The 18,326-nt window shown below is 43.9% G+C and overlaps 1 protein-coding gene across 1 annotated transcript in view; it reads right to left on the bottom strand.

The window, feature by feature from the left end:
- DSTYK (dual serine/threonine and tyrosine protein kinase) overlaps positions 1–18,326 on the bottom strand; it is a 237,629-nt gene that overhangs the window by 178,583 nt on the left and 40,720 nt on the right. The window contains exon 2 of the mRNA XM_082247304.1: positions 8,295–8,683. Coding sequence (XP_082103430.1) covers positions 8,295–8,683 — 389 coding nt within the window. The remainder of the gene's footprint in view (positions 1–8,294; positions 8,684–18,326) is intronic.

Here is an 18,326-nt window from a genome sequence, read left to right as displayed (position 1 = left end):
TTTTAGGAACATTTTTTTATTTTTGAATGCTTAGTGGGGACAAATTGATGTGTTTTTTTTTTTTACTAAAGGGACGATAAAAGCTGAAGGAGCATGATAGAAAATCTCTCAGAAATACATTTAACAATGAATGGCTTTTGTTTCAGAAAAATCAATTGGTGGAGAAAAGAAAAAAAAAAAAAAGAAAAAAAGACCACTGCAGCAAATTTTTTCTACTGAAGCATTGTATTCTAACAGGGACTGTTATGTGCACCATTAATTTGATTCGTTTGCATTTTTTAGCCTAGGCCATCTTTATGTAGAGCAACAATTCTTTTTTTCAGAGTTCTTTGCCATGGAGGTGCCATGTTGAGCTTCGTGCCCAGTAAGAGCGATAACACGAAATTTAACACACCTGCTCCTCATTCACACCTGAGACCTTCAAACACTAACGAGTTCCATGACACCGGGGAGAGAAAATGGCTAATTGGGCCCAATTTGGACATTTTCACTTAGGGGTGTACTGATTTTTGTTGCCAGCTGTTTAGACATTAATGGCTGTGTGTTGAGTTATTTTGAGGAGACAGCAAATTTACACTGTTCTACAAGCTGTACACTCATTACTTTACATTGTAGCAAAGTGTAATTTCTTCAGTGTTCCCACATGAAAAGATAAAAATATTTACAAAGATGTGATGGGTGTACTCACTTTTGTGAGATCCTGTACGTGCTCTGCTGGCAAAAAAAGAAAGTGGATCCTAACTTAGCTGGCTCCTAGATTCAAATAAAAATTGTCATGCCCTGTATTCACGTATCAAAATAAAAAAAAAAATTACTGTTGTAGACAACGGAGCTAGATGTAAATAAAGACCTACTTTAAAGCCTGGTACAAACTAGTAGTTTTTCCAGGCCATAAAGTTGAGATTATAACATTTTTTGATAAAACTAAAAAACATACTGTATAAAATATATGCAGAAGACCTCCCGAAATGGATGTTCAGTGTAAGACTGACAACTCTATACAAGATGAAAATTAGAGCTAGAAAATAGGCAATTTCATGCTCAGATAGTGTACATTTAGTATACTGGCTGCAAAGACATCAGGAATACAGAAATCGCTTAAAGCAAGGATTTTATGGGAACAAATTCAGGCCTATGGGAACAATACGCCCTTTTGTCCATATCTAAGGAAGAGTCTAGATGCAAGGACAGAAATGTAACCAATGCTTTTACAAGCATGGGACAGAAACTCCAAGCACGGCATTGTGGATAAACTTGGCCAAAGTTAGGCATTCAAAAAAAAAAAAAAGGACGTTCTTGTGATTGTAAAGCTTTAGATTTTAAACATGTCCTACTTACCTGCTCTGTGCAATGATTTTGCAAATCGGCTTTCTCTTATGTCCTGGCTTTTAATATGGATACACGTCTGCACGAAGGTCACTTGAAAATGCACCACACACAAGGTCCGACACTAAAGCCCAACTTCAGGCTCATCCGATTGAATGCGCACTGGACAACCCTGAAGACTATCCGTCCAATGGTCGAGACGTCTGATCACTCGGAGTTCCAAGACATTGAATCGGTAGTATGGACTCTTCCAGCCTCCAGATCCCCTGAGCAGAATGCCTGCTGAGGATGCCTTCTCAGCCGGACTGGCTCGTATCCGTGGTGACCACTGTCCAATACAAGGGGAGGAAGGATTTGCCCAGCCAAAGTGCCGGAGATCGAAGCCACCATATCAGGGACACCTTCGTTCCCCGACTCAGCCATATCCGATTGCCCAGAGACTGCAGTCATGTCCCATTTGGTAGAATCTCCCTTTGCAGGGACCTCGTATGGAACTGCGCCTCGAAAATAGACACCATCAGGCCCAGCAACCGCATGCAAGTCTGGAGGGATGACCATCAGCCGGACAGCAGGAGATCAATTGCAGCCTGCAATTTCTGGAGTTTGTCCAGAGGAAGGAGCACTCTGGCTAAGGCCGAGTCCAGAGTCAGCTCCAGATAGTCGAGCTTTGTGGACAGAACCAGAGCAGAGCAGACTTCTGAAAATTCAGAATCCAGCCTAACTCCCGCAGAGTTCGTATTGGGATCTCCAGGTTTTCCACCAGAGCAGGAGGAGATCATCCAAGTAGCCCAGCAGCGCGATCCCCATTTGGCGTAGCAAAGCTAGCACAGGAGCTAACACTTTTGTGAAGACCCGAGGAGCAGAGGCGAGACCAAGGGGTAACGCAACAAACTGATAATGCTCCTCCCCACGGCAAAGCGGAGGAAGCGCTGGTAACTGGCAAATAATGGAATGTGAAGGTAAGCATCCTTGATTTTGGCGAGGCGAGGAACTCCGACGCAGGGATGCCACCATGGTGCGAATGGACTCCATTCTGAACCTCTGCACCTGCACACAGGAGTTCAGCATCTTGAGGTCCAGGATTGGACGCACTTTGCCTTCCTTTCTGGGAACTGTGAACAGGTTTGAGTAAAAACCCTGAAAACGTTACAAAGTCGGAAACAGGACAATCACCCCTTGATGTAACCGGTCTTGCACTGCCCCAAACAGATCCTGTAAGCTGTCTGGGGACAGGTGCAAGTTCGAAGGAAAAAATCTTGCCAGGGAAAGCAAAAAACCTCTTGCAGCCGGCGTGAATGACTTCTTGGACCCACTTTTCTCATGCCAGCGAAGACTCCCCCCGCCCCCAATATGGGAGAGGGGGCACCTTCATGCTGAAGGATCCTTGTTCACGGGTCTGGAGAAGCCCGCTCTCGGCTTGCCAGACCAGGTTCATTTGGATCTTCCAGAGGCGGCCCTGAAAGGCTTCAAGCCCTTGTCAGTCGACCCTGAGGGACAGGAAAAAAAAAAAAACTTGGAGCTGAAAAAGGCCCACGTCTACGACCACCTTTTTAGCCACACAATTTGTGGTTACCATTATTGCGTTTATAACAACCCCACTGATGTGCGACAATTTTGTCACAGCAGTTTGTCACACGGGCCAGCAGATGCGAAGGCAGCAGAGTACCCCCACACAACGTCCCTACGGCGCCCCCCTGGTTTAAGGGGGGCGCAAGGCAGTCCATGTGTCCACCACCCTGAGGAGGTGGGAAGGAGGATGCCCATCTGCTACACTATCACCCCGATCAGCAGCTCATACTGCCTAGTCAGCAACTCTGTCAGCCAGCCTCCAGTAGGCCCAAAAGCCGCAGCCTAAATTTGGGGCCCGATCCTGTCGTGGGTCCCCTGCCAGCACTATCAGCTTGATCAGCAGTTTGGACAGATCGGGTAGAAGCTGGGACAGCCAGCTCTGTCAGCCACGAGTAGGCCATAAGCCGCAGCCTCAATTTTTGGCCCGATCCGGCCACGCGAATTGACAGCTTGGTCAGGCATCCCGGACCGCTTGACATGGTACCCGGAGAGCCGCAAGCTGCGGCCTCAATTTTTGGCCTGATCCAGCCACGTGAGGTGCAGACCCGCAGAACATGCGCTCCCCTCAAGCCTATAACCGCTGCAGGGAGCCCAAAAGGCACCCCTGCCTCATTCACTAATCCCCAGGGGGCTGGAAATTTGCTCAAAAACCGGGTGCGATCCGGACAGCCCAGTCAACAATAACCGCATCCATCCCCCTTACTGGAGTAGGTGGCAAAGCCAGCTCCTACCTAACCCCGAGACCGCAAGAGCTATGGGGGGGGGGGGGGAACGACACACTACTCACCATACCTACGACATCAAGTAGGCACGGCCCTGGACAGACTAACTCTCCACTCGAGGTGGGGGTGCTGACGGCCAAGGGGCGCGGTGCGACTCAGGCCAAACCAGATCGTGTACCACCCAGCTTTTCTGCATGGCTCCTTACCACCGCTGCAAGACTTTGAAAAAGCCAGGTAGCAGACGAGCAGCCCTCCCCGGGCTGCAAGGAAAGAAGTTGCCGGACCCAGCTCCACTGGCCTTGCCGGGGGCCCCTGCTGATACAGGTACCAGACCAAGTTGCCACCTGCTCCTCCCTTAGGCTCCATGTACACGGGACGTTGTTAAAAGTCCCTTTGAAAGCTGGAATTTTTAGGCCGTTTGAAACGTCCGTTCGGTGGCGTTTGTACCCGCGTTTAGTGGGCGTTTGTGTTTAGAACCGTTCCTAGAGGTCCAAAAAATTATTCCCCTTTAAAATGGAAAAACGCGAACGCTAAACGCGGGTCATCGCGTTCGGATGCGTTTGAAACGCCGGGAAACACACGTTCGAACGCAAATAATTGCGTTCTAAAAAAAAGTCACTGAACGCAACTGCCTGCAAATGACTAAACGACCTGGTGTACATGGACAGATAAGATAAAATGTAGATGGGTTCAGGGGCTTCTGAAAAAAAACGCCCAACTGCTCCTAAACGGCCATTTCCAGCGTCCCGTGTACATGGAGCCTAACAGTCTAATTCTTTTAGGATTCCCAGGGATTCTTTTGACATAGGTTTTCTTGCTTATGAACTTTTGGCAAAGATTTCTGGCCCAACTGGCTGCCATTTGCCCTCATAGGAAGCACATGCTTAAGGAGGGAATGCGTGCTGCTGGTCCTAACCAAAATCGCTACCATGAATTTGCATTAAGTGCATAGTGGTTTGGCAAGTACAGAGGTGGCCTCAGCATGCTCTGGCTTACTTTGGAGCAGCCCTGGCTCGCAGGCTCTGAAGGGCAAGATTGTGTAGCATCCAACATGGTCAGCTTCAAGCAAACATCCAACACATGTTCCTTAAAAGCTTTCCTGCCCCTGCTCCGGGCCCCACCTCCAACTGCCCCATCATTAGTATGGGTGGACACATATCTGCTGATAGTGTGCTCTATCCTTCCTGCTGCAGATGTCTGGCTCCGTAAGATTAAGGTTGCATGTTCCCAAAAAACACCACCTTGGCGAAACCAGAAGGGATGTCACTCACAGCACCCAATCAGGATGTACCTGCAAGTGACGCAACCAGAAGTGTGGTGTACCACACATCCGCTCATACCTCTACCAAGATTGCGCCGGTCAGAAGTGATTATGTCACCACATTCCACGAGCAAGACACTGCCATCTTGGTCCACCAGATGCTCCAGATCACAGCAGGGAGGAGGCAGTGCCTGGGGGGAAAGTGCCCCTCTGCCTCCTGGCCCTGCAGCAATGAGTGAGACACTCAGTGCGCCATCGATTCGATGCTTGCAGATGGGGGGGGACTTACACATAAGAGGGGCCAGGGAAGCTGGACAAAGTTTCCCAACCTCTCTAAAGTAATCTGGGTTCCACGAGCCCCCCCACTCAAAGTGACTCATGTCACAGTTGCTTACACCGCCCAGTGGGAGCAACCCTGAGGGGGGTCCTCTAGCTGGCCGTCTTGAAGCTTCCTAACCTCCCTAGAGGTTTGTGCAGGCTGTCAGATGGGGAAGCCCTTGCAACTAGAACAGAGCCCAGAAGAAAAAAACTGCTTGTTGGTCTGGAGGAAAAAAAAAAAAAAAAAAAACCACAAGAACAGAGGCACCGAGGTATGAGACGGTCTTTTAAAATGGTGGATGATGCATTTCCTATTTAAGGGGAGGAGACCTAATCTCTCAGATGCTGCCCTGGAAGACGACTTGAGAAATGGTATTTTATATATTCGCAGTTTATATTTACTAAAATATTTTTAGAAAATGTCCATGTTCTGTGTACAGTGGGAGACCAGATATAGTAAATGCAGTGTCCTGGGTTTAGTAACACTTTAACCGCTTGCCGACCGCCGCGCGACTATTTACGTCGGCAGTCAGCCCCTCACAGGCAAAGCGACGTAGGGCTACGTTGCTAGCCTGTGAGGCTCTAGGGAGGGAGCGCGCGCCGCCGGAGGCGCGGTCACGGACCCCCCCCCCGCGCGTGCGAGGTCCGCCGGGCACTCACGATCGTCTGTTACACCGGAAGAAAGGCAGGCAGCTAATGTAAAACAAAGCTGTCAGTCATTCTTCCCTGTGTAAGAATTGAGATCAGACGGTTCTACTATGTAGGACCATTGATCTCTGTTCTTACACTAGTAGCCACAGCCGATCACCGTTGGAAACACGCCCCTAGCACACACTTAACCCCTCCCTCTCCAATAGAGTTCCTTCACTGCCAGTGTCATTTTTACAGTAACCGTGCATATGTATAGCACTGATTACTGCAGTAATGTCACTGGTAACCCCAAAAGTGTAAAAAATGTCAGTCAAGGGTCCAATCTGTCCGCCGCAATGTCGCAGTCCCGCAAAAAAAAAAAACTGCAGATTCCCATTACTCAAAAAAAAAAAAAAAAAAAAGACAAAAATATTTCCCTTTGTTTGTAAACGCGATAACTTTTGCACAAACCAAAATACGCTTTTAGCGATTTTATTTACCAAACATATCCACACATAAAACAAACGCATAAAACAAATTGGCCGAAAATGTTAAAAAATTTAGATTTTTTACATTTTTTTTGGGAATATCAAATTTAAAAAAAATTTGAAAAAATTGTTATTTTTGCAAAATTGGCGCTCTTTTTTTGTTTATAGCGCATGATAGAAAAAAAAAAAAAAACGCACAGGTGATCAAATAGCACCAAAAGAAAGCTTGGTTTGTGGGAAAAAAGGACGTCAAATTCGTTTAGGTACAGCTTCGCACGACCGCGCAATTGTCCGTTAAATTCACGCAGTGACCGAATCCCAAAATAGGCCCTGGTCAGGAAGGGGGTAAAATCTTCCGGGGCTTAAGTGGTTAAAGGGTAACTTCACTTATGTGGGGGAAAAATTAGCAAATACAGTAAAGAAAAAAACACAGCGTATACAATTGCGACAATTCCTATTGTAACTGAAGGTTATTAAAAATTACCTTTCCTTTTCTATCGGCAGCTGTTGTATTTTTCTGAAAAAGCAATGCAATATGGCTACCTGGATCGGTTCTGTACACAGAATGTGTACTGACCACACCCCAGTAACAATTTCCTGCTTGTGTGATTGGCTCAACAATTTTCCTAGAAGACTGCCTAAGATAAAAGTCAGATTTCTGAAATCCCCTGCAGCAAAAATTTCATTTTTGGTGAGATACCCAATAGAAACCTGTCTAAAAGATGCAGGCCCAGCAGATTTCCCTATTAGAGCCCTGCAGCTGTCACAGCGGATAGATTATAAAACCACTCCCATTTGACCCACTCAGCACAGAGGAACAAAATTATTTCTTCAGAACAAAAAAAAGGTAGGAATCTGCAACAAAGTATGTTATAATCTTTGTAAAGTACATAGATCACCCAGAGAGGAATGTGTTTCAACAAAAGTGGAGTTACGCTTTAACTGCAGCAGAGAAACACTGTCCCCAGGCTGGCTGCGTGACAGCTGTGTAAACCTCTGGCCTGGATGGAAAGGAAAAAAAAAACTAAGGTAAAAAAAACTGTTCTTATATATGCATTTCATCTGTATTTAGCAGTTTGTCAGGAGATCAGGTTTAATTTTAACACTGGCTGGAGCTTCTTGGAAAGAAAAAAAACAAAAAAAAATGCACACAAACCAAGGCCTGAACCATTTAAAGAGCCAATGCTAGTCAAGGTCAAGAATTCTCTTGCTGTAAATCAAGATCAATACCTCTACCTCACATAGAAGACAAGCACTAGAGCACTCACCTATACAAGATACATATCAAACATCCTGTTCCTCAATTTAAGCAAAGAAAGCAAATTTGCTGATGTAAACGGTCAAATTTTTCCATTATTGTCTCATGTTCTTTCAGAATATAAATATCTTCATCAGAAGAATCACGGAGTTACAAAGAAGAATCACGGAGTTACAAAGAAGAATCACGGAGTTACAAAGAAGAATCACGGAGTTACAAAGAAGAATCACGGAGTTACAAAGAAGAATCACGGAGTTACAAAGAAGAATCACGGAGTTACAAAGAAGAATCACGGAGTTACAAAGAAGAATCACGGAGTTACAAAGAAGAATCACGGAGTTACAAAGAAACAGTCTAGTCTGGTGCCTTCGCTAAAGCCAGGTATAAAGAAGAAACTTCAGTAGAAGCCTGTTCACTGTTCATTACATAACAGATGCGTAAAGTAGAATGGTGGCTTTTCTATGCACCGAGAATAGACTGGCTAAAACTGGTCAATTCTACTTCAATGCAATATGCTTACACGTGGTCACATTTTGGGACCCTAGATTTCATTTAGCACTTTGACAACTCTATAGGTTGCTGTATGGCGGTATTTAGCATCCAAACCAGTGATCAGAAACATCTAGGAAAGTACAAATTACTGTAACTTTACTTTTAATTTCACAGAGCCTCTCTAATACACTACTACTCTAAGTTTTAGAACATATCTAAAACACACGTACCTGCAGCAATTGGTAAGGCAAGGTTACTTCCAGCTCAGCCAATCTGTGTGCAGGGTCTTCTTCATCCTCTGGTATATCCAAATCCTCTTCAGGAATGGTGTCCCATTTCCCTTGATGAGCTACCAGCTGATGAACTAGTTCATATTGCTCAGGCAGTGCCAAACTCACCAAAGTCTGTTTCCCGTGTCTAAAACGTATGCGCCTCCTCTTACAGGTCTCTGGGTCACAGCAGGTTCCAACTGGCAGAAGAGGATCACCCAAAAGCGCATTAACCACCTTTCCTCGGGCACTGCAGTTATGTCCCAAAACAAAGATACAGGGCCTGCAGCGTACAGTCAGTTTCAAATAATCTTCCTCTTGTCTCTGAAAAGTGATACTATGTAGTTGGCCTGAAAAGGGAAAAAGGCAAGGATAAATGTAATGCACAAGCTTAACCAAGTAGTACTAAACTGAGAAAAAAAAAAAAAAAAAAGATTGAAAAATCTTCCCCAGGAAGCAAAAATTGTAATACTTCCCCAAGTGTTGGTGTTGGTAAACTGGTGTAACGTAACTTCAGCCAACTACAGGTGGTCCCTGGGTTACAAACAGGATAAGGTCAGGATAGGTTTGATCATCAGTTGAATTTGTAAGTGGGAACAGGTAAATTTTTCAAGTGTAGCTCCAGCCAAATATTTAGGTCTTTTGGATAGCATAGGGAAGGGTTACCACCCCTGTAATGTTTGTTTTGCTGTCTGTGCCCATGTATAGAAGATTTAACCTCACTTTGTCCCTGTGACAACTGGATTTTGAAAATGTTGGGTTGTGGAAACAGATTGGTGATAAAGCTGCAGCGAAGACACATTTTTCCCCATGATCACTCTTAGAGGTGAATTTCCCTTCCTAGGGGTAGATTTCCTCACTTCCGGTTGTCTCTCTGTTTGCAAGTCAGATGCTTGTAACCCGGGGACTGCCTGTACTCAAAATATGTATACTGTATTTAAATCTTTTATAAGTGATTGTAAAGGTATTTCTCCTTTTAACATGTCAACTTTACTTGCTCTTTGTAATTGTTTTGCAAAGAGCAGCCCCAAAACTCCTCTTTGGAGGTCCCCTGCCAATATTCCTGGCTCCACTAACCTCCTGAGTGCCCTCATAGCAAGGATGCTCAATATAGAGTTGCTCAGGATCAAGCCTCCAGAAGTCATTAACACAGTACAGAGCTGCCCCACTGCGGTCTCCATGTTCTATGAGGAGAGAGACAGACAATATTCCTCTGTGGGGAATGATGATGCTCTGTCCAACATGCAGGAAGTTATATTGTCAGCACCATCACTGGCAGCATCAAAATGTATAAAATACTAAAAATGGTACCATTTGTACCATTAACCACCGGAGGATTTTGCTGTTTTACGTCCAGGCCACTTTCTGCGATTCGGCACTGTGCGACTTTAACTGACAATTGCGGGGTCATGCAACGCCGTACCGAAATTTACGTCCTTTTTTCCCCCCACAAATAGCTTTCTTTTGGTGGTATTTGATCACCTTTGTGATTTTTACTTTTTGCGCTATAAACAAAAAAAAAAAAAAAAGCGAACATTTTTAAAAAATATTTTTCACATTTTTTTTTATATGAAATTCCCCCAAAAAATGTAAAAATCAAAATTGTATAATTTTTGGCCAATTTGTTTTCTGCTACATTTAAAAAAAAAAAAAAAAAAAAAAAAAAAAAAATCGCAATAAGTGTATTTTGATAGGTTTGCGCAAAAGTTATTGCGTTTACTAAGGGAAAGATTTGTCATTGACATTGCGGCGGACAGATCGGACCCCTGACTGACATTTTTGACACTTTTGGGGGTACCAGTGACATTACTACAGTAATCAGTGCTATAAATATGCACTGTTACTGTAAAAATGACACTGGCAGGGAAGGGGTTAATTTTATTGGAGAGGGAGGGGTTAATGCATGCCTGGTGCTTACTGACATGTGTGGGGGGAGGTGACTGAGTGACACAGGGACAGATCGCAGGTTCAGCTATACTGAACCCTGCAATCTGACCCTGCCTGTCACTTAGGAGATCCGCCCGCTTGTGTAAGAAAAAAAAGATCTCCAAACTTGATTCCCCGACGATCGGGGAAGAGCGGCGGTGATCACCGCCACTCCTCCCCTGGCCCAACTCCCACTGTGACTGCGCTGCCCACAAGGGGAGGAGTGCAGCAACATAGGTCTACGTCGCTGGACGATAACAAGCCACATTGCTGCAGTAGCAGCAATGTGAGCGGTCGTTATGTGGTTAAAAATATGCAAAAATAAAATAAGTGTGCAAAATGTGACAATGCCAGAAGTCTGCCAAGCAAAATAGGAGAGTTGGAAGTTCTGGTGCACGAGGAGAACTAGGATTTAATTGGTATTGTTGAATCTTGGCTTCATTCTTATCATGACTGGGCTATTAATATCCCTGGCCAAGCTCGCTTTCAGAAAGACAGTGTGAAAGAGGACCTAGTTGGAGAGTGTGAGGAGTCTGAAGCAATATGGATGGAAATGTACATGGGTGTGCATAATAAAAAAGATCATTGGAAAGGAAATCAAGGATGCAAAAATTCAAAAATGACAGATTGCAAAAGATGGGACAAGAGATCGGACTAACCTCAAAAAATTCTTAAAATATATTGAGGTAATTGTCTTAAAATATATTAAAATCGTAAAAAAGGTTAGGTTAGGTCTGAGCATGTAGGCCTGGAGTGGGTGACTGTGGACAAAGAAGGCAAATTTATTAAATACTTTCTTCAGTTCTGTGTACATTAAGGAACATGGGGGAGTTCATGGTCATAATGAGGATGGTTTGGACAGTCCCAAAAGTGATATGGTCCAGAAATATTTAAACCGAAGGGTGGATAAAGCGCCTGGACCAGATGGCATCCACCCACGCATCCTAAAAATTGAGCACTGGGATTTCAAAGCCTTGGTTTCTAATTTTTAGGGACTCGTTAAGGACTGGAATAGTACCAATAGATTGGCGTAGGGCCAATGTGGTGTCTATATTTAAAAAGGGATCAATGTCTTTGCCAAGTAACTAAAGACCTGTTTGTTTAACTTCTATAGTTGGGAAGATACTAGAGAGTTTAATAAAAGACCACAGATGAGTTCTTGCTGTAAAAAAATATTTTAAAAGCAACAAAGATTTATGAAAGACAGAAGTTGTCAAACAAACCAGTTTTGTAGGAGATGGCAAGTAAAACCTTGGACAGAGGGGTGGCTGCGGATGTACAGTGCCTTGCAAAAGTATTTGCCCCCCCTTGAACTTTGCAAACTTTTGCCACATTTCAGGCATCAAAGATATAAAACTAGTTTTTTTGTGAAGAATCAACAAGTGGGACACAATCATGAAGTGGAATGAAATTTATTGGATATTTCAAACTTTGTTAAATAAAAAACTGAAAAATTGGGCGTGCAAAATTATTCAGCCCCTTTACTTTCAGTGCAGCAAACTCTCTCCAGAAGTTCAGTGAGGATCTCTGAATGATCCAATGTTGACCTAAATGACTAATGATGATAAATAGAATCCACCTGTGTGTAATCAAGTCTCCTTATAAATGCACCTGCACTGTGATAGTCTCAGAGGTCCGTTTAAACCGCAGAGAGCATCATGAAGAACAAGGAACACACCAGGCAGGTCCGAGATACTGTTGTGGAGAAGTTTAAAGCCGGATTTGGATACAAAAAGATTTCCCAAGCTTTAAACATCCCAAGGAGCACTGTGCAAGCGATAATATTGAAATGGAAGGAGTATCAGACCACTGCAAATCTACAAAGACCTGGCCGTCCCTCTAAACTTTCAGCTCATACAAGGAGAAGGCTGATCAGAGATGCAGCCAAGAGGCCCATGATCACTCTGGATGAACTGCAGAGATCTACAGCTGAGGTGGGAGACTCTGTCCATAGGACAACAATCAGTCGTATACTGAACAAATCTGGCCTTTATGGAAGAGTGGCAAGAAGAAAGCCATTTCTTAAAGATATCCATAAAAAGTGTTGTTTAAAATTTGCCACAAGCCACCTTGGAGACACACCAAACATGTGGAAGAAGGTGCTCTGGTCAGATGAAACCAAAATCAAACTTTTTGGCAACAATGCAAAACGTTATGTTTGGCTTAAAAGCAACACAGCTCATCACCCTGAACACACCATCCCCACTGTCAAACATGGTGGTGGCAGCATCATGGTTTGGGCCTGCTTTTCTTCAGCAGGGACAGGGAAGATTGTTAAAATTGATGGGAAGATGGATGGAGCCAAATACAGGACCATTCTGGAAGAAAACCTGATGGAGTCTGCAAAAGACCTGAGACTGGGACTGAGATTTGTCTTCCAACAAGACAATGATCCAAAACAAAGCAAAATCTACAATGGAATGGTTCACAAATAAACATATCCAGGTGTTAGAATGTCCAAGTCAAAGTCCAGACCTAAATCCAATCGAGAATCTGTGGAAAGAACTGAAAACTGCTGTTCACAAACGTTCTCCATCCAACCTCACTGAGCTCGAGCTGTTTTCCAAGGAAGAATGTGCAAAACTGAGAGACATACCCCAATCGACTTACAGCTGTAATCGCAGCAAAAGGTGGCTCTACAAAGTATTAACTTAAGGGGGCTGAATAATTTTGCACGCCCAATTTTTCAGTTTTTGTTAAAAAAAAAGTTTGAAATATCCAATAAATTTCGTTCACTTCATGATTGTGTCCCACTTGTTGATTCTTCTCAAAAAATTAGTTTTATATCTTTATGTTTGAAGCCTGAAATGTGGCAAAAGGTCAAAAAGTTCCAGGGGGCCAAATACTTTTGCAAAGCACTGTAGTACAGGCATACCCCACTTTTAAGTACACAATGGGACCAGAGCATGTATGTAAAACGAAAATGTACTTAAAGTGAAGCAATACATTTTTTCATTTCTCAATGCATGTAAATACACTAGCTCCATAGGAAATCTTGTCTGCTTGACATGGCACTGCTGACAAGGACACCAAGCTTGGGGAGCATGTTAAGGGGATCCAGGACTATGATATGGTAGATTACCTTGGCAAGCAGGCTGGCCACAAATAGGATATGTTGTAGTCCTGGGTCCCCTCTCGGTGCTCCCCATGTTTGGTATCCCTGTCACTTATGGTTTGGGAGCAGTGCCATGTCAAACTGACCAAGATTTCCCATAGACACCAAAGTTAAAAAACCGGGAGTAGTGCCATGCCAAGCTGACCAGGCTGTGTCTGTACTCGCGAGTGTACTTAAAATCGAGGTATGCCTGTATACTTGGATTTTGCAAAATCATTTGACACTGTTCCCCACACACAGCTAACGTGTAAGGTAAAGTCTACAGGCTTGGAAAGAGGTTTGTAAATGGATAGAAAATTTTCACTCCAATCGGACCTCAGATGTTGCCAGAGCGGGACTCAGGATAGCAGCAAAAGCGGGCAAATGTCAGCAAGAAAGGACAAACGCCATAGCATAAAATCCCACAAAATGTAATATAAAAGAGAATCGCACTTGCAGATAAAAGAACAAGCTCTCAGGGAAATGTGTGAAGCCGCCGGCCAGACTGCTCAGCTCACCCGTACTCCCTAGACGCTGGGGGTGACGTCAGCATGCCGTGACCAGATGAGTTTAGTCACAGATGACGTTATCAAACCCCTTTGATAACGTCATCTGTGACAAAACGCGTCTGGTCACCACAGGCTGACGTCACCCCCAGCATCTAGGAAGTACGGGCGAGCGGAGCCATCCGGCTGGCGGCTTCACACATTTCCCTGAGAGCTTGTTCTTTTACCTGTTTGTAAGTGCGATTCTCTTTTATATTAAATTTTGTGGGATTTTATGCTATGGCGTTTTTTTGTCCTTTCTGGCTGACATTTGCCCGCTTTTGCTGCTATCCTGAGTCCCGCTCTGACAACATCTGAGGTCCGATTGGAGTGCCATATCCACTGGCCCCGTTTGCTATACGCGTGTCATACATTATTATCTGGTAAGGAGCGCCTGTACGGGTGATGGTATCACGAGTTCCTGCACAGTTATTGTATTGAGCGCCTTATTACGCACTTCTGGTAAGGAGTATCTAACCTGTGTGTTACTTTTGGTGGAAGTCTTACCCTACACCTATCTGGGACTATCAGAGGTTCCTTGGACTGCTACATTATCTGCCTACCCATGTGGATATATGTGTGATCCCATTCACTCTGGCAAGGAGCGTGTGTACTGGAGAACATCATTGGTTTAGGCTATTGCTTTTGTGTTTGTATCACCTTTACTCTGGTAAGGAGTACCTACATTTGCCTCCGTTACACTTTTTGATTATACACTTATGGTGATGGCCTCACATTCCTTATTGTGAGTTTATTCCCTTTTCTTTTTTTATACACTATTTTTGTTTGGTTTTACGCTATGGCGTTTGTTTTTTGTATTCAATGAAATCTCCATTTATCATGGTCCCTTAAGAATCTCTGTCCCAGCCTCAGTAGAACTCTTCAGGTCCTTGTTCCTGTTGGGATTTCTGTTCTATTGGCATCAAATTTATGTTCTTCTGGTAAGCATATTACCATTGGGATCTCGGTGGTTATTCCTCATTGGACTGTTTATGGACATTTATTTGGGTCATATTTTCACATTGTTTAGCGTGACTTATTTTTATATACTTTGTGGGGGTGTTAGTCACACTTGAAGTTGCAGCTGTTTTTACAATTTTCATTAGCGCAGTTGTCTTTTTTGTATTTTTGTGCATAAACAGTGTATCCAATTAAATCTGATATATATATATATATATATATACATACACATACATACATACATATACATATATATACATATATATACAGTGGGTACGGAAAGTATTCAGACCCCCTTAAATTTTTCACTCTTTGTTATATTGCAGCCATTTGCTAAAATCATTTAAGTTCATTCTTCTTCCTCATGAATGTACACATAGCACCCCATACTGACAGAAAAACACAGAATTGTTAACATTATTGCAGATTTATTAAAAAAGAAAAACTGAAATATCACATGGTCCTAAGTATTCAGACCCTTTGCTGTGACACTCATATATTTAACTCAGGTGCTTTCCATTTCTTCTGATCATCCTTGAGATGGTTCTACACCTTCATTTGAGTCCAGCTGTGTTTGATTATACTGATTGGACTTGATTAGGAAAGCCACACACCTGTCTATATAAGACCTTCCAGATCCCAATGCATGTCAGAGCAAATGAGAATCATGAGGTCAAAGGAACTGCCTGAAGAGCTCAGAGACAGAATTGTGGCAAGGCACAGATCTGGCCAAGGTTACAAAAAGATTTCTGCTGCACTTAAGGTTCCTAAGAGCACAGTGGCCTCCATAATCCTCAAATGGAAGACGTTTGGGACGACCAGAACCCTTCCTAGAGCTGGCCGTCCGGCCAAACTGAGCTATTGGGGGAGAAGAGCCTTGGTGAGAGAGGTAAAGAAGAACCCAAAGATCACTGTGGCTGAGCTCCAGAGATGCAGTCAGGAGATGGGAGAAAGTTGTAGAAAGTCAACCATCACTGCAGCCCTCCACCAGTCGGGGCTTTATGGCAGAGTGGCCCGACGGAAGCCTCTCCTCAGTGTAAGACACATGAAAGCCCGCATGGAGTTGGCTAAAAAACACCTGAAGGACTCCAAGATGGTGAGAAATAAGATTCTCTGGTCTGATGAGACCAAAATAGAACTTTTTGGCCTTTATTCTAAGCGGTATGTGTGGAGAAAACCAGGCACTGCTCATCACCTGTCCAATACAGTCCCAACAGTGAAGCATGGTGGTGGCAGCATCATGCTGTGGGGGTGTTTTTCATCTGCAGGGACAGGACGACTGGTTGCAATCGAGGGAAAGATGAATGCGGCCAAGTACAGGGATATCCTGGACAAAAACCTTCTCCAGAGTGCTCTGGACCTCAGACTGGGCCGAAGGTTTACCTTCCAACAAGACAATGACCCTAAGCACACAGCTAAAATAACGAAGGAATGGCTTCACAACAACTCCGTGACTGTTCTTGAATGGCCCATCCAGAGCCCTGACTTAAACCCAATTGAGCATCTCTGGAGAGACCTAAAAATGGCTGTCCACCAACGTTTACCATCCAACCTGACAGAACTGGAGAGGATCTGCAAGGAGGAATGGCAGAGGATCCCCAAATCCAGGTGTGAAAGACTTGTTGCATCTTTCCCAAAAACACTCCTGGCTGTATTAGATCAAAAGGGGGCTTCTACTAAATACTGAGCAAAGGGTCTGAATACTTAGGACCATGGGATATTTCAGTTTTTCTTTTTTAATAAATCTGCAACAATGTCAACAATTCTGTGTTTTTCTGTCAGTATGGGGTGCTATGTGTACATTCATGAGGAAGAAGAATGAACTTAAATGATTTTAGCAAATGGCTGCAATATAACAAAGAGTGAAAAATTTAAGGGGGTCTGAATACTTTCCGTACCCACTGTACATATATATATATATATACATACATACATATATACACACATCCAAATTGTGTAAAATCTTCTAGATTCCAATAAATAAATAAGTATACAGTGGGTACGGAAAGTATTCAGACCCCCTTAAATTTTTCACTCTTTGTTATATTGCAGCCATTTGCTAAAATCATTTAGGTTCATTCTTCTTCCTCATGAATGTACACATAGCACCCCATACTGACAGAAAAACACAGAATTGTTGACATTGTTGCAGATTAAAAAAAGAAAAACAAATATCACATGGTCCCAAGTATTCAGACCCTTTGCTGTGACACTCATATTTAACTCCGGTGCTTTCCATTTCTTCTGATTATCCTTGAGATGGTTCTACACCTTCATTTGAGTCCAGCTGTGTTTGATTATACTGATTGGACTTGATTCGGAAAGCCACACACCTGTCTAAGATCTTCCAGATCACAATGCATGTCAGAGCAAATGAGAATCATGAGGTCAAAGGAACTGCCTGAAGAGCTCAGAGACAGAATTGTGGCAAGGCACAGATCTGGCCAAGGTTACAAAAAGATTTCTGCTGCCCTTAAGGTTTCTAAGAGCACAGTGGCCTCCATAATCCTCAAATGGAAGACGTTTGGGACGACCAGAACCCTTCCTAGAGCTGGCCGTCCGGCCAAACAGCTATCGGGGGAGAAGAACATTGGTGAGAGAGGTAAAGAAGAACCCAAAGATCACTGTGGCTGAGCTCCAGAGATGCAATCAGGAGATGGGAGAAAGTTGTAGAAAGTCAACCATCACTGCAGCCCTCCACCAGTCGGGGCTTTATGGCAGAGTGGCCCGACGGAAGCCTCTCCTCAGTGTAAGAGGCATGAAAGCCCCCATGGAGTTTGCTAAAAAAACACCTGAAGGACTCCAAGATGGTGAGAAATAAGATTCTCTGGTCTGATGAGACCAAAATAGAACTTTTTGGCCTTAATTCTAAGCGGTATGTGTGGAGAAAACCAGGCACTGCTCATCACCTGTCCAATACAGTCCCAACAGTGAGGCATGGTGGTGGCAGCATCATGCTGTGGGGGTGTTTTTCAGCTGCAGGGACAGGACGACTGGTTGCAATCAAGGGAAAGATGAATGCGGCCAAGTACAGGGATATCCTGGACAAAAACCTTCTCCAGAGTGCTCTGGACCTCAGACTGGGCCGAAGGTTTACCTTCCAACAAGACAATGACCCTAAGCACACAGCTAAAATAACGAAGGAGTGGCTTCACAACAACTCCGTGACTGTTCTTGAATGGCCCAGCCAGAGCCCTGATTTAAACCCAATTGAGAATCTCTGGAGAGACCTAAAAATGGCTGTCCACCAACGTTTACCATCCAACCTGACAGAACTGGAGAGGATCTGCAAGGAGGAATGGCAGAGAATCCCCAAATCCAGGTGTGAAAGACTTGTTGCATCTTTCCCAAAAAGACTCCTGGCTGTATTAGATCAAAAGGGGGCTTCTACTAAATACTGAGCAAAGGGTCTGAATACTTAGGACCATGTGATATTTCAGTTTTTCTTTTTTAATAAATCTGCAACAA

This window comes from Pelophylax lessonae (genome assembly GCF_965119305.1).
Source record: "Pelophylax lessonae genome assembly, chromosome: 2".
In the NCBI taxonomy this organism is placed as follows: domain Eukaryota; kingdom Metazoa; phylum Chordata; class Amphibia; order Anura; family Ranidae; genus Pelophylax; species Pelophylax lessonae.
This window is presented reverse-complemented; position numbering and strand designations above follow the sequence as displayed.